The 17,897-nt window shown below is 41.6% G+C and overlaps 1 protein-coding gene across 1 annotated transcript in view; it reads left to right on the top strand.

Moving 5' to 3' along the window:
* LOC119977294 (neuronal PAS domain-containing protein 2-like) overlaps positions 1-17,897 on the top strand; it is a 241,839-nt gene that overhangs the window by 154,517 nt on the left and 69,425 nt on the right. The window contains 6 exon segments of the mRNA XM_038818048.1: positions 1,581-1,699; positions 7,207-7,289; positions 10,150-10,256; positions 12,687-12,834; positions 16,574-16,658; positions 17,468-17,597. Coding sequence (XP_038673976.1) covers positions 1,581-1,699; positions 7,207-7,289; positions 10,150-10,256; positions 12,687-12,834; positions 16,574-16,658; positions 17,468-17,597 — 672 coding nt within the window.

Below are 17,897 nucleotides of genomic sequence, written 5' to 3'. Positions count from 1 at the left end.
GATAGCACATATGCAGGGTAGGATGAAGGTATTTAAGATAGTGGCTGTAAGATGTGATTTGGTGAGTATGATTATGTCATATAGTTGCTTGACTAGTTTGTGAAATAGCTCACCCCATTTTGGCACCCCCCCAAATGTTGGTATGGAGGCTTTTGCAGAGTCAATAGGGCATGATGTGCTGTTGTTGTTTCCTGTGCCTAGGCCGATGCTGGGTGGTCTGTCCAATTTAATTCCTTTTTGACTTTCCTGTGAAGAACAGGCTCTTCCTCCACATTTCCCTCCCTCTTTAAAAGCATGATGACATTACCGAGAACAGGGATTCAGTGATTGGGCATATTATAGACGAAGATGTACACCTACCCTTCCGAGTTCAATATACTTATCCTGTATGGAGATTTATGCTTTTCAGTATTGGTGTGCATGTGAATAATGTGAGATTGGGACTGAGTGCAACATGACTCATGTTAATATTTGCCTACAAGTCACTTTCAACATAGGAAAATCCAGTGTGGGTGTATTTTGGATTAATAATTGTTTATGTAGATAGGCTTAATTAGGAAAATTTATTAACTTGATCTGGTGGAAGAAAGCTTGGCAATGCAATGTTGTGTCAAATAAAGAGACTGTTTAACTGGACTGTACAGTAAACTGATTGTCAGAGATGACTGCTGAGAACAGATTTTCAAAAACATTTGGCGATGTTCCAAGTAGGTCAGCATCAGTGGCAGAGTTTTGAAGTATTGTTTTGAAAGCTAAGCACACAGAGGGAATACTGTCATTCAAAGTGGATGAATAATGTTTTTATAAAGCAGTGTATTCATTCTTCAGGCTAGCTTTTTCGTACATTTAGTTGCACATTTCCTTTAAAGTGTACAAATGTATCTTTATTGCTTCAAAAAGATAAATAATTGTCACATTAGCTGATATACATAATAATCACAATGTAATTTATTTCAACTTGTAGAAGCTGAAATACATATTAATTAAAGAGGACATGACAACTAATACAAGAATGCACAGAAGCTTTGCATGTGAAGCTGCACATACATTTTAATGCATATACTAGGATAAATGTTGTGTACTTAAAACATACAACCCCAAATAAAAATAAATTCTGCTCTACAGAATTCACACATTTAAAGAGATAAAAATTTTCGAAGTGACATAAAGAAGGGGATTAAATAACAAAATCCATTCACTATTAGGGTGATAATGGCCAATGCTATTTTTAATTAAGGATTTTAAAAATGTATTGCCGAAATATAATATGGATAAGATGGCCAGATGTAAGTCAGACTGATGTTTCTTCAATTATCGTGTGTGTGTGTACACCCAAAATAAAAATCGGCCCCCCTGTTATGATCTGTTTAACCAAATCTGTTAGCTTCATTGAAAACTTTAAAACAGTGGGAATCCCAAACACCCCAGTCTGGGTGCTGCAGGGATGCATATGTTTAGATGTACATAAACCATTTACTGATACATAGTTGAGCCTCTGAATAGGTTATGTTAATAAACTATTAATTACATGCTGGTACAAACATCGTTGGAAATTTTATTTTTCTCCTTTCTAATTTTAGTACCAAGCTCCTCTTGTAATGGCTTTGAAGGTTCTGTTCAAAGGACACTTCAAACAGCAGTAGATGAACAGATGTGTTTTGTAGCAACCGTCCGTCTAGCAACACCTCAGTTCATAAAGGTCAGTATATATGGGCAATGAAAATAGAGAACACCAGATTTTCAATCCAGGATTAGTCCCTTAACAGCAACTGATAGGTCAGAGACACTTTAGATATTGGCCCTCTGGTCTCATTTAAATTAGACTGGCGAGCTACCGATGCCAGTTGCACATCCCTGGGCAGTTCACTAGAAAAAGGGATTTACATTTCAGGAAAAGAGTTGTAGGCAACTGGGAGGAGGCTTAGCAGGGGGTGGCAACAATATTAAGGACTGTCCTAGTTACTGGCACTTCAACCATTACCACTATGACAGCTGGTCATATTAGACGCCCAGGTGCCTATTTTACGGGTAATGTGAATAAATTTCTCAGAGACACTGTTTGAATTTGTCTATTGCTTAAATTTAAATAGCAGTACTTTTTTCAGTATTCTTGCGTTATGTCAATATGGGGAACAAATTCTGAATTTGAGTTTGAACTGTAAACCAAATAATGACCATTAGGAATTATTGGTGCTTATTAATATTAATTAATATTAATCAATTAACATCAACGAATGAGGAGGTAGTGGCGTAGTGGTATTGTCACTGGACTAGTAATCCAGAGACCCATGTTAATGCTCTGGGGACTGCGATTCGAATATCACCACAGCAGAAGGTAAAATTTTAATGAAATAAAATCCTAGAAATAAAGGTCTAATGATTGTTGATTGTCATAAAAAAACACCTGGTTCACTAATGTCCCTGAGGGAAGGAAATCTGCCATCCTTACCTGTTCTGGCCTACACTAACCCCAGATCCACAGCAATGTGTTTGACTCTTAAATGCCCTCTATAATGACCTAGCAAGCCACCCAGTTCAAAGGAAGGCCTTCAAAAATATGATTGGGTTCAGAATAGGCACATTCCCATGACAAATAAAAACAATACATCCAATGCTAGCGCTCCCTAGCTGACCACGCTGCCCGTCTGACCCAAAATCCTCTACACTTCTGGGGTTCGTAAAACGTGCTTGTTAAGTGAACTGGGCATTCTGAATTCTCCCTCTGTGTATCCAAACAAGTGCCATAGTGTGGCGACTAGGAGATTTTCATAGTAACTTCATTGCAGTGTTACTGTAAGCCCACTTGTGACAATAATAAAGATTATTATTATTATTACCACTCTATTCCTGTCCTATTCATGTTTTTGTCAGGACCCCCTTAAACGTCACTATCATAACTGTTTCTACCACCTCCTCCGGCAGTGAGTTCCAGGCACCCACTACCCTCCGTATAAAAAACTTCCCCCCACATCTTCTCTAAACTTTGCCCATCACACCTTAAACCTATGTCCCCCAGTAAATGACTCTTCCACACTGGGAAAAAGCTTCTGACTATCCACTCTGTCCATGCGCCTCGTACATTTGCAGATTTCTATCAGGTCGCCCCTCAACCTCTGTTGTTCCAGTGAGAACAAACCAAGTTTATCCAACCTCTCCTCATAACTAATGCCCTCCATACCAGGCAACATCCTAGTAAACCTCTTCTGTATCCTTTCCAAAACCTCCACATGCTTCTGGTAGTGTGGCGACGAATTGAACAACATATTCCAAGTGTGGCCTAACTAAGGTTCTATGCAACTGCAGCATGACTTGCCAATTTTTATACTCAATGACCCGGCCAATGAAGACAAGCATGCCATATTCCTTCTTGACTACCTTCTCCACCTGCGTTACCACTTTCAGTGACCTTTGGATCTGTATATTTCCCACCTGTATTAGACCTCCCAAAATGCATTACTTCACATATGTCCGGATTAAACTCCATCTGCCATGTCTCTGCCCAACTCTCCAACCGATCTCCATCCTGCTATATCGTGACAGTCCTCATCACTATCCGCAATTCCACCAACCGCTGTGTCGTCCGCAAGCTTACTCCAAATAATTTATAATAACAATATAATAATAGCTTATTGTCACAAGTAGGCTTCAATGAAGTTACTGTGAAAAGCCCCTAGTCGCCACATTCCGGCGCCTGTTCGGGGAGGCCGGTACTGGATTATATATATTACAAACAGCAAAGGTCCCAGAACTGATCCCTGAGGAACACCGCTAGTCACAGCCCTCCATTCAAAAAAGCACCCTTCCACTGCTAACCTCTGTCTTCTATGACCAAGCCAGTTCTGTATCTCTCTTGCCAGCTCATCTCTGATCCCTTGTGACTTCACATTCTGTACCAGTCTGGCATGAGGGACCTTGTCAAAGGCCTTACTGAAGTCCATGTAGACAACATCCACTGCCCTACCTTCATCAATCAACTTGGTCACTTCCGCGAAAAACTCAATCAAGTTAGTGAGACACAACCTCCCCTTCACAAAATCATGCTGTCTCTCGCTACTATGTTCACTTGCTTCCAAATGGGAGTAAACCCTGTCTCAAAGAATCCTTTCCAATAATTTCCCTACCACTGACATAAGGCCTGTAATTTGCTGGATTATCATTGTTACCCTTCTTAAACAAAGGAACAACATTAGCTATTCTCCAGTCCTCTGGGGCCTCACCTGTAGCCAGTGAGGATATAAAGATTTCTGTCAAGGCTCCACCAATTTCCTCCCTTGCCTCCCTCTATTCTGGGCCCTAGGGACTTATCTATCTTAAACTTTTTCAAGATGCCCAACACCACCTCCTTTTTGATCTCAATGTGACCCAGATTATCTATACACCCTTCCCCAGATTCATCATCCACTTAGTCCTTCTCATTGGTGAATACTTATGCAAAGTACTCATTTAGTACCTCACCCATTTCCTCTGGCTCCATGCATAGATTCCCTCCCCTTTCCTTGAGTGTGCCAACTCTTTCCCTGGCTACCCTCTTGCTCTTCATATACCAATAAAAAGCCTTGCGATTTTCCTTAATCCTGTTTGCCAATGAATTTTTGTGACTCCTTTTAGCCCTCTTAACTCCTTGCTTAAGTTCCTTCCTACTTTCCTTATATTCCTCACGAGCTTTGTCTGTTCCCAGCCTTCTAGCTCTTATAAATGCTTCCTTTTTATTTTGGACGAGACTCACAATATCCCTCGTTACCCAAGGTTCCCAAAACTTGCCATACTTATCCTCCTTCCTCACAAGAACATGCCGGTCTTGAATTCCTATCAACTGACATCTGAAAGCCTCCCACATGCCAGCTGTTGATTTATACTCAAACATCCGCCGCAATCCAGATTCTTCAGTTCCTGTCTAATATTGTCATAATTAGCCTACTAAGGTTGATGGTCAGAAGACTTGGACAGACAATAATCTGCGACAAAATTAATTGGTATTTGCAAATGTATAGACTAGTAAGTGAAACTCAAAACAGGATGGTTAAAGGCATATCAAATTTCACTAACTTGATTGAGTTCTTCATTGAAGTAATGGAGAATGTTGTTAAGGGTATATTGTTTAATGTGCTACATGGACTCTCAAATGGATAGTAACAGACTTCAGCAGGATGAAGACAGACTGGTAAAATAGGCAGCGACATGGCAAAAGAAATGAAATACAATGCATAGAAGTGTGAAATGATGCATTTTGGCAGGAAAAAAGAGGGGTTGGATTCTCCGCCCCGCTGGGCCACATTTCTGCCTCGACCCGCCGGCGGGATTCTTCGTTACACTGGCTGGTCAATGGGCTTTCCCATTGTGGGGCAACCCCACGCCATCGGGAAACCCCCGGCACCGACAAAACGGAAAATCCCGCCGGTGGAGAACCCCGTCCCAGGTGAGGCAATATGAACTTCGTGTTGCAATTTGAAAGGAGTTGCAGGAACAGTCTGGAGAATTCGTAGAGAAAGCTTCGAAGGTGCTGACAAGTTGAGAAGGCTGGTGAGAAGAAAAATGGGATCTTTCACTTTGTTCACCGTGGAATAGAATAAAAAAAGCAAAGAAAGGGCGGCATGGTGGCACAGTGGTTAGCGCTGCTGCCTCACACCCAGGTTCAATTCTGGCCTCGGGAGACCGTCTGTGTGGAGTTTGCACTTTCTCCCCGTGTCTGCATGGGTTTCTTTCATGTGCTCCGATTTCATCCTGCAGTCCAAGGGTGTGCAAGTTAGGTAGATTGGCCATGCTAAATTGCCCCTTAGTGTCCAAAGGGTTAGGTGGGGTTACAGGGATAGGGTTGGGTTAGGGCATGGGCCTATGTGGGGTACTTTTTCCAAGGGTTGGTGCAGACTCAATGAGCCAAATGATCTCTTTCTGCACTGCAGAGATTCTATGATTCACTAAACCCTACTGGTTAGGCCTCAGCTGGAGTGTTGTGTTCAGCTCTGGGCACCACAAATTTGGGAAGCTGTCAAGACCTTGGAGAGGGTGCAGAATGGGACCAGGGATGAGGCACTTCAGCTCTGTGGCAAAACTAGGATTGTTCTCCTTGGAACATTGTTACACTTTGTTAGAAGCATTGAAATTATGAATAATTTTGATAGAATAAATAAGGAGAAACTGTTTCCAGAGGACACATATTTGAAACGATTTATAACGGAATCAAAGATAACTTGAGGAAATATATTTGATAGTTTGTTGTGATCTAGAATGTACTGTCTGAAAGGCTGGCAGAAACAAATCCAGTAGTAACTGTCAAAATGGATAGGGCGGCACAGTGGCGCAGTGGTTAGCATGGCTGCCTCACGGTGCTGAGGACCCGGGTTTGATCCTGGCCCCGGGTCACTGTCCGTATGGAGTTTGCACATTCTCCCTGTGTCTGCATGGGCCTCACACCCACAACCCAAAGATGTGCAAGCGAGGTGGATTGGCCACGCTAAATTGCCCCTTAATTGGAAGAAAAAAAAGAATTGGGTACTCTAAATTTATTTAATAATAATCTTTATTGTCACACGTAGGCTTACATTAACACTGCAATGAAGTTACTGTGAAAAGTCCCTAGTCGCCACATTCCAGCACCGGTTCAGGTACACAGTGGGAGAATGCAGAATGTCCTAATCACCTAACAGCGCGTCTTTCGGGACTTGTGGGAGGAAACCGGAGCGCCCGGTCGAAACCCACGCAGACATGGGAAGAACGTGTAGTCTCCGCACAGATAGTGACCCAAGTCGGGAATCGAACCTGGGACCCTGGCGCTGTGAAGCAACAGTACTAATCACTTTCCAAATGGATTGAATGAGGAATTGAACGGGATCTATAGGGCTATGAAAAAAGAGCAGGGGAATAGGTTTAATTGAATACCTCTACCTGAGGCCCAGCACAGGCATGATGGGCCAAAGGGCCTCCTTTTGAGCTGAATCATTCTACGATACAACAGAGAAAACCTTAAGAGTGACTGTTGGCTCAGAATGTCCTGGTGAGAATTTGCTGTTTATTCAATAATGAATGTGTCATTCTTACATCTCCAAACGAGAATAAGACATACATAACTATGCCATCATATTCATGAATTATAGACTTGCTGGATTTATTCTGAAAATTTAAAAGGGATAGATGGAATACAAATGAAATACAGAATTAAAATATGTTCTATACTTTTAACCATGTTTACAATACTTTATTTCAACACAGGAGATGTGCATAATTGAGGAGCCTTTCGAAGAATTTACTTCTAGGCATAGCTTGGAGTGGAAGTTTTTATTTCTTGATCACAGGTTAGTGAAAATTTATTTTTGTGTTCATTGTAGAATTTACCAGTTTCATACTTACCAACCTGGTTCAGGCATAAGTAGTTCTGGAATCATTTTGTGTTGTATTTCTGGAAGGCAAAGAACACTAAATTTCCTTTTACAACATGTTTTATTTCCAAAGTTTACATTTTGCTGAATACCTGTAGCAAATATTCACTTCAGTATTGTTAAAATGTGGTTCAGGGGATGTAGGAGCAGAGCGACGTGAGGGTTTAAATACCCAGATATTTGTAGGCAATAGGGCAAATTAATAAGACTATTAAAAACACACACATGCTATGCCTTTGTAAATAGAAGCATAGAGTACAAAATAAAGAAGATTATGCTAAATCTTGATAAATCAATGGATAGGAGATGTATTATGTCCAGTGGTGGGTACCATACTTCAAAAAGTAAATCATGGCTTTGGAGAGGGCTCAAGGAAATTTAGAATGGTATCAGAGATGAAGGACTTCAGTTATGTGCAAAGATGGGGAAAGCTGCAATTGCTTTTTATTTAGCAAAACAAAGTTAAGGGAAGGGGGGTTTAATGCAAATGTTCAAACTGTGTGAGGGGTTTTAACAGGGTAAATAGGGAAAAACAGTTTCCACTGTCAGGAGGATCTTATTCAGCCAAGGCCAACTTGTTTGGGGATGATTTCCAATCACATACTGCTGGCAGGGTATCTCACCCATTTGTGGCACATATTGGAAATTCTAACCAACGCTCCTGCAGTTTTCTGATATGTGGCATTTTGTGTCAGATCAGACAAATTGTTGAACTGGATGCATAACTTCACAATGGAAAGCAAAATATATAAATATACATATTGTCGTGATCTCTGTATATGTTAATACATGATTAGTTAATGTGCAGTCAGTACAGGCAAATGATCACTAGATGGCAACACGAACAGGAACTATATAAGGAGTTTCCCACTCTTTCTGTAGGTTAGTGTAGTGCAGCTAGTGTAAAGACGTGACCAGATCAGAGTGCAGTGTATTATCATAATTGTTCATTTACTCTAATCTTAGTTAATTATCGTATTACTCAAAGTATTAAAGCGAAAGAGCTCACAAGTATATTATTTTGTTACTCAATAAATAATTTGCCATCAACTGGAAGACTTTGACTGTTTATCATCAAGTTAAATACAACTCGGAAAGACAAATGAGTAATATTTATATTACAATTCTATAATATAACATAATACTAAGAGACATTAAATTAGCATGCTACATTATTGCAATATTGAGCAAAAGGATTTCTCGGAAACTTGGTCCCACTTTGATCTTTATCTTCATCAGTGACTTTGTGGTTGTTGCAAATAATTTTTGTTTTTGATAATGCCACTGATTTAGCGGATAATTCCACATCGTGACCAAATCATGGAAAATGTGAATAGTATTGGATATTGGGCAAACCAATGTTGCTGGGCAAACAAATACTAGAAGTCCAAGTCGATAACTTAGGAAAGATTATGTACGATTTTGCCAACCTGCTTCTGATCTGTGATCCACAGACATTTTTATTGTTTCAAAGCCTCTTGTCATACAGCTCACTGAGTTGACAATTGCTATTTAACTACACTGAGGAATGGTTTGATGAAGATGGCTAGGAAGGTGGCAGAGAAGTGTAAATCTCAATACAATTACAGTGCTCTTTGTCTTCATTCATGTCTTCAAAAAATCCTGGCTGGAATTCTCCGGCCGTTAGGATTCTCTGTTCCCACCGCAGCACACCCCCACCTGTGGGTTTCCAGGTGGGGTGGGCTGGCTTCAATGAGAAATCTCATTGACAAGCAGCAGGAGTAGAAAATCCCGCTGCCAGCAAATAGCACGCCACCAAGAATCGTGTGGCTGGAGGACTGGAGAATCCCCCCCCTTATCTACCCAGTAGTGGGGCTACCATTATGCTTTGACAGGCTGCTGAGAAAACCTTTCCTATGTACCTGAACTTTAAAAACTAAAAAAACATGAACCCTGGAGGACCAAATGACAATAACCTATTCCACTCAACTATCTAATAAGCGGCGTAGTCTGGCATCAGAAAGCATGATTGGAGCATTGTATATGTTGGCATATAAGATAGAATTCTTGTGTTTTTGCTGGGAATAAAGCTGTTACGTTGTAGCTCAGCATTCTGTACCAGTTGAAAAGGTTTACCTCAATACTGGTAGTAGAATGTAACCACCACTTCTGCATGTGAAATACATTCCTAGCCAAAGGGTGGGATTTTCCATCCCTGCCCCCCGCCAGGATCATCTGGTCCTGCCGGACATGAATAGACTTTTGGCTGTGCTGCTGAATCTCCCAATTCCAGAAAATCCCAGCCAATATTGACTTCAGGAGCCCCATTTAGTGAACACAGCATTGCACACAAAACGCTATGGAGGGAATATTTATCCCACTCACTGGGTTCTAAGTCCATTTTCTTCAACTGTTAATGTACCTTCAAAAACCATCAACGTTAAATTCATTTAAAATATTGCAGATAATTCCAGCCACATCCTACTTGTATATCATGTAAAATATGAAAAAAATAGCAATTTCAGTTGAATTTCTTGAGTAGGTGGATACTTGAATAAAGACATTATGAGCTGTGCGCAGCTTGCAAACATTTTTTAATGTTGGCTCGTGTACCTATATGCAACACTCATTCAAATTCCCAATGGTTGTCCTGATGTAATGGGATTTGTTAGTTTGCCCCAGTTCGATTTGTTAAATGATTAGAAATTAATTGTCTGGTTCATTTATCAGGCACTTTTGTTTTCTGTGCATGCAGTTTGGTAGTTGCAAGAAAGTTCTGCTTACATTTGCAATCAAATACTCTTTCTAACCACAGGGCTCCACCAATCATAGGTTATTTGCCTTTTGAAGTCCTTGGTACGTCAGGTTATGATTATTACCACGTCGATGATCTGGAGCAGCTAGCAAAGTGCCATCAACAATGTATGTAGCATTCGCAAAAGAAATAATAATCAGAATGTTCAGAGATTTTTAGGATTAATCTGCTGGTGCTGGTCTTGGAATCTGTAGCAGAAAATAATGTAATTCTTCCACATCTAAAAAAAAGGCAAGAGAATTTTAAGAAGTTTACAAGTATGTCTTACATATAGAGTAAAGTAAAATATGTAGAACAATTTGAATCTTCCTGAGTCAGAAGAATCATGTACTCTTAATTCAAAATAATCTAATTCATTTTATTTTTAGTTGAGTTATTTCACACATCTTGTACTCCAGTGGGGCACCACATTAATAGTGTAGGTCAGAGAATCACTGCTAATGTTGTAGCTTGAACTCCATTCAAAGCTGCCTACAAGTACAATTGTCCCGATGAGCAAGCAGCATTGGTGGGTTTTTTCTGCAGTGGTTATTGTGAGCAACATTTGACAAAGTTATGCTCTACTTTGCAAAAACATTCCACACTGACATTACTTCCGTAAATGTTAATTGCAGCCAGTCAATGTAAATTACCTTTTTATTCAGATCTACATTACATAAACAATGTTGTTAGTCTATAGATGACACATACATCTCAAAGTTATAAGCATTAAACTTGCCAATCAAAAAGTAACTTTCTTAATTAATAAGAACAAAATATTATTTATTATTTCTGCATTTATTTCAAATCTAATAATAATAACCATTTAATAATGTAGACTATGCTGTCACGCCATTTACATCAATCATCACGTGCAGTATGCTTTGTTACAAGAAAATTGTGGAAAAGACTTCCGCAATCTATTGAAATAAAATATATGCAATAAATATAAATGCCGTAACTGACATATTTTTCACTACTGTAATTGCCAGGTTGGACTTCCTTTGATGCTATGTTACTCTAATGATATCAGCAATTGCCTCAATTGAAAGCAATAATGGCCCCACTTTCAGATTAGTTTAAGAGCCAATGCAGAGCTAATATACACTAAATTCTGAGAAAGTAAATTACTGGCTGGTGATGCAGAAAACGTTCTCACTGGGATATTTTCACAGATGACTGCTGGATTCTCCATTAACGGGATCCCCCGCTTTGCCGGCAGCACATCCACGCCCGCGGGTTTCCTGGCAGCATGGGATGGCAACAATGGAAAACCGCATTGGGGAATCCCACTGCTGGAGGGGTTGTGACACAGCGGAAAAGGGGGCTGGTAGGATGGAGAATCCCGCCGAGGAACTTTGAATCAGCTCTCAGCTACTCCAAAGTTATAGCTTCCATCGCTTAGTGGTGCAATCCTGGATCATTCTTGCTTGGTGAAACAAGTGTACTAACTACGTTACTGGACTAAGAATTTAACTTCAAATCCCAAATTGACAGTTCCAGAATTAAATTCAGTTAAAGAGTTACCAGAAATAAAGGACTGATATAATCTTGAACAATGACAGTGTGTTTGCTGGATTACCATAAAATCTAACTGGCTCACTAATATCCTTTGGCGGTAAAAGCTTGCTGTACTTACAATCATAAAAAAATGCTTTCATTGAGAGAGGCCTAAGTTGTGGAGGCAGGAAACTAATTTGCCCTAACTTTGGGCACTGAGGCCAAGATCCGTACCCATTCAGATGGAGGTGGGTAAAGCATAACATTTGTCTATCCACCTCAGAACGATTGCAGTGCAAGTTCCTACACCGTCAGCTCTAATTTTCTCATTTAAAAGCTGTCAGCAAGTTCTTCCCACAGCAGGAGGTACCAGCAATGTAAAACAAACTCCCTGCTTTTCCTTAAAACATTCGGTCTCTTCAAAGGAAGGTGGAAAAAAAGAGATTGCTGCAATGGATATTCTCACAATTGAACACAGGGCACACAGAAGAATCTAGATTGACAAATGTGGCACTGGGTGCATTAGTGGTGTGGGTGGGCAGGAGGAGAGATACCAAGACCTGACAAGGGCCTGAAGCTCTTTACAACCATCCTCAGAAGGCATGGGAACAGGTGGCCAGGAAGGTCAATTCTTGCAGTCTGGACCCAAGGTTTTGGCGACTGTGCCATATGAGGTCTAATGAATCCATGCAGTGATCAGAGTCAGTGACTGCATCTTCACTTCACATTGACCTAACACAACACTAATCTCCCATGCTGCACCGTGCACCACATCCCCATCACTCATCCAGCAGCATTCCCAGGCACTCAGGACTTGTACCTGATATCCAGATACTCTGCCTTACCCTTTCACACTTACCAATGCTGCCGTCCTCACAGTTTCACATGTCCCCAGCTATTCATCCATGGCTGGTACATCTCCCAATACAGTGCTATACACTCACTGGCATTTTCAGTTATATTGTAAAAACACATATTTTCTAAAAGAAAGCTGATTTATCTGTGCAAAATAATATCTTCTAAAAAGATTTTACAGAGATGCTTTTTATTTTCTACAGTGATGCAGTTTGGTAAAGGAAAATCTTGCTGTTATCGGTTCCTAACTAAAGGACAGCAGTGGATCTGGCTCCAAACCCGCTACTACATTACCTATCATCAGTGGAACTCCAAACCAGAGTTTATTGTGTGCACGCACACATTAGTGAGGTAGGAAAAAAGTAGTTGACTGTAAAGTGTAATAACCATGGGGAAGATTTCCTCTGGATGTTATATCTTAGAAACATTGGGCGCGATTCAACGTAAAAAGTCTATGTCCAATTTTGGGTGCATTTAGTGGGGTGTTTCTTGGAGGTTGCAGCATCGAGAAACACCACTCTATTCAATCGCACTTTGCCATTTTTGTTTGGACTCGGGGAGTTTCTCTCTGCAGATGCTGCACTTCCTGCTGGCGAGCCCAGCAGGAAAGGCTCCTTGCACATCGGGACGCCATTTTGGAAAGCTGGCACTGCCAAGGTGCCTGAGTGGCACTGCCAGTGTGCCAGGATGGCAGAGCCATGATGCCTGGGTGGCAGAGGGTGTGCCAAAGTGCCACACTGCCCTGTTCCTGACCTCCCAGAGGTCTTTAAGGGTCTGTGAGACACCCCCCCCCAGATGCTATTACAACTGGTCCATGTTTGTGGAAAGCAGTATTATACGGCGCCCTGGCGAGGTATCCCAGGCGCGTATGTTATTTCCTGGGCACTGGTAGAATCCCATGAACACGTCTTTAAATTAGCCTAATGGTTCATTTAAATATGCAGATCTGAATCACGCCCAGTGAGGGCGAGATTTAGATCGCGACGTCTCATGAGATTTCATTAAATCTTGCAAGGTGTTTCGTGTGTCGCAAATCCCGCCCATTATTAACAAAGTAGACATTTTTGCTGATTAGATATTTCTAGTGAAATCACAAACAAATTATTTTAGAATACTTCTTTGAATTTGTTAGAAATACTGAAGACGCCCTTTGTCACTGGCGACCCGCGTACAGGCGGTTAAAATGAATGTGTTGCTGCGATTTCTGTTTATTTTTCAATGCCTACTGATTTTCCTGCCAAATTCTTTTTTCAGGGAGATTGAGGGAAGGATTACCTCGTTCATATGGGGAGGGAAGGTGGCCAGAGTGAGAAAGGTGCTGCTACAGTGGGGAAGGCAGGCAGGGGGTTTGGGTCTCCCGAACCCGATGTTCTACTACTGGGCGGCGAATGTGGAGAAGGTGCGGAGCTGGGTCAGAGGGGTTGATTCCCAGTGGGTCAGAATGAAGGAGAGTTTGTGTAGGGGGTCGGGGCTGAAAGCACTAGCAACAGCGCTGCTCCCGATAGCTCCGGGGAAATACTCAGGGAGTCAGGTAATAATAGCTTCATTGAAAATCTGGAGGCAGTTGCGCCAACACTTCGGGTTGGGGGCAGGGTCAAGGGAAATGCCGATTCGGGGGCACCACATATTTGAGCCAGGGAGGTGGGACGGAAGTTTTTGGAAATGGGAAAAGAAGGGGATTAAGACGCTAATAGATTTGTTTCTTCGGGGTCGGTGTGCAGGATTGAAGGAGCTGGAAGCAAAGTATGGGCTGGAGCAGGGAGAAATGTTTAGATACATGCAGGTTCGGGATTTTGCCAGGAAGGAGATACAGAGTTTCCCGGAGGAACCGGTCTCCACATTGCTGGAGGAGGTGCTGACGACAAGGGGATTGAAGAGGGGGGGTAGTGTCAGCGGTGTATGGAGCCATTTTGGAAGAGGATAAGGCACCACTGGAAGGGATCAAAGCAAAGTGGGAGGAAGAGCTGGGAGAGGTTATAGAGGAGGGGGTCTTGTGTGAGGTGCTCTGGAGAGTAAATGCCTCCACCTCATGTGCGAGGTTGGGGCTGATACAGCTGAAGGTGGTATATAGAGCGCACCTCACGAGGGCGAGGATGAGCCGATTCTTTGAAGGAGTAGAAGATGTGTGTGAGCGTTGCGGGGGAGGCCCCGCTAATCACGTTCATATGTTTTGGTCCTGTCCAAAGCTAGGGGAGTACTGGAAGGAGGTTTTTAGGGTAATTTCCAAGGTGGTGCGCGTGAAAGGTGGTGGGGGGGGGGGGGGGGGGGGGGGGTGGCTGTGTATACTAAGGATGATCCCTGATTCCTTTTTGTCATTTGTTTATGTAAACATGCAGGCTGATGTCTGGGGGTTGGTGGGAGGATGGGATCGTTATTATGGGGATTGACATATCTGTTGTTCATTATTGTTTATTGTTGGTGGGTGTAAATTCGGGAGAAAATGTGAAAAAGGAGAATAAAAAAAAAAAAATTTTAATTTAAAAAACTAAATACTGAAGACAGAAAACCTCACGATGCTCACAATATCGCTGGAAGCCAAAATAAATTCCCAAGCTTGGTGAATCATTATAAACTAACTAATACCGGTTATGAATAAAATTGGGTAAAAGTAACTAATGATCTGCATTTAGAGTTGAAATAAGCAACATTGTATATTAGGAGAGTCTTTATAAAGTGAGTAACAGCAAAACTATTCTGTCATTTTGCAATGTAGCGTATATCTTTACACTGACATATAACTAAAGTTAAAGGTACATAACATACAGTATGCGTCTTGTCCATTGATGTTCAAGGACACACGATTAATGGTGCTTTGTTTCTTCAAGGTGCTTCTCAGTAAAAGTGGTCTGGAGAAATTGGTCGAATTAGCCAGAGCACCAGAAGAAATTAGTCATAATAAATCCATTTCTTAACTTGTTAATTAGAATATTTTCCAGATTTTTTTCTTTTTTTCTTCTGTCTTTTCTTAGACTACATGCAGGTACTTGTGTAGATACTAGTGCATAAAGCAGCATGGTCTGCACCGTTAACAGACCATTCTGAGCCTTAAAAAAATAAGGATGTATACCTTCCACTTTATCTTCCATATTTTGCCTGCCCATGAATTGGTGAAAGCTATCCAAATGAGACTATCAGTTTGTGATAGGTAGCCCCAGGATAAAAACACATGATTCTAACTAACAATCGGCGCAATCTAACGGGAAAAAAACAGAGTCCCTGTCTGGGTGGGATTAGCGGGACCCCACTTTCGAACGGCACTCTGTTATTTTTTTGGACCTCAATGGGGAAGCTCCGCTCCTCAATACAAGAAGAGATCAGGGTATTATTCCGATTTCCCGGCCCCCCGTGCGATCCCCAGACCCCAACTCACTTGCTGGGTGGTCATTGAGTCCCCCAACACCCTCATATGGGCAGTGCACACCCGGGCTCGATCCCCAGAGTTTGCAAAATGCCACCTGGGCACCTTGGCACTGCCAGCCAGCCTGGCACCCTGGCAGTGCCACCTGGGAACGCTGGCACTGCCAGGGCAGCAGCAAGGTGGCATGACAAGGGTGCTTATGTGGCACAGCCAGGGTGCCAGGCTGGCAGTTCTAGGATGCTCTGGTGGCATCAGGAGTGCCAGTGTGCCACTCTGCCCAGAGGCCAACTATGGGGGGGTCTCCGATCACCAAGTGCTGTTCCGCCTGGTCCCCATTTGTGGGGACCAATGCTAAACGGCGCCTGGCTAGGGTCTCCTCAGCAAAGCAGGTAGATCCCGGGTGCTGGTTAGATCTGGCATCGGCATAGTTAAATGACCTGTAAACTCACTTAACTATGCAAGTCTGGATCCCACCCATTTTGGATGAATCTCATTGGATCTCTCGGGGCATAATGACCTTCAGGATCCCGGAAGAGGCCTCTCACGGGATCTACCGGCTACGTCCCATCCCAATTCCAGCGGAACACAGCTGGTGAATGACAATGAATCACTTGAGTTAATTAATTTGAAGTTCAGTAGCAATTATATGGTATATTTACATTTTAGATACATTCAGTTTTATTTTCATTGCATTCTTTTCCACTGATTTATTTCCTTCCAAAATCACTACAGCTATGCAGAGGTTCGAGCACAGCGTCGAAACGACATCAGTTTGGGTGATTGTTCAACAGAAGTTGTTGGTTCTTCAGTGCTTAAGGTAATAAGAAAGATGAAACAGTTCACAATTCTGGTAATCTACTTTAAATATTTGTTATTGTGAAAGTGCCTGAAGATATTTATTGGTGCTAATATTAAGTCTGAATATTAGTTGTGAATTTATTGAAAACAATTGCTGCTAAAATGACAGGCGGCAATGATTGGAAACAATGATTTGTTCACATTTGTTATGTGCCAGGATTTAGAGAACCCCAAAATGTATCATGGAGTTCACCTGACCCACAACTTTTAATAGATTGTGGTATGGGGAGCACACGGCCCACTCTACAGGTATGGTACAGCAGAAATGGAAAAGTATTTTTTAAAAGCAAAACAATGTTTATTCTGTGAACTCAAGTTAACCTTTTTAAAACATACATGTGAACATCTTAGCAACCATCAATTCAAATACAACCCCCAAAGAATACAACACGAAGTAATCCTTCAAGCTTTCCTTTTACCATCCATAAGACTTAAAACACCACATTAGGTTTACATTCACTACTGAGAACATTTATAATTCTGAATTCACCAAATGATCAAGAGATAGTCTTTTGATGAAAGAGAGAACAGCAGTACATCTGCTTGGTCTGGCTTCAGCTCCAACACTGAAAACGAAACTAAAACACACCCTGCAGCAAACAGCCTAAAACAAAAGTAAAAAGCTGACAGACAGCCCAGCTCCACCCACACTCTGACATCACTGATAAACACCCGTTTCTTAAAGGTACATTTCTTAAACACTCATTTCATAAAGGTACTCTCTCATGACACACCTATCGTTCATTCTACTGTTGTTATTCTGTACAGGTACATGACTCAAGACTTGACACTCAGCAGCAAGTTAAAACAACTGAAGTGCTCAATGGCAGCCCATCACCTTCTTCTTCATCCCGGAGTTCGCACAAATCATCTCATACCTCAGTGTCAGAATCTGCATGTAGGTGTTTAGCTTTTCAGTTACTTTGGAAACTTCATGGGGTAACTTTTTCAATTGGCTACATTGATTGACTACACCTGCAGAAATTTAGAAAGTAAAGTTTAAAAAATGCTTCAAATAGGTGATTGTGATATTTTTCTGATATTGATTTTTATATTAATTATTTAATGGTCTTCCAGTTTCTGGATTGTCGGATACCACACATATGACCCAGAACCCTGCAAATGTCCCAACAAACTGACCTCCGTTCAAATTGGAAATTTCAACTTCTGATGGGCAATTCATCTGTTCCTTGGACTC

The sequence above is a fragment of the Scyliorhinus canicula genome, chromosome 14 (genome assembly GCF_902713615.1).
Source record: "Scyliorhinus canicula chromosome 14, sScyCan1.1, whole genome shotgun sequence".
Classification (NCBI taxonomy): domain Eukaryota; kingdom Metazoa; phylum Chordata; class Chondrichthyes; order Carcharhiniformes; family Scyliorhinidae; genus Scyliorhinus; species Scyliorhinus canicula.
This window is presented reverse-complemented; position numbering and strand designations above follow the sequence as displayed.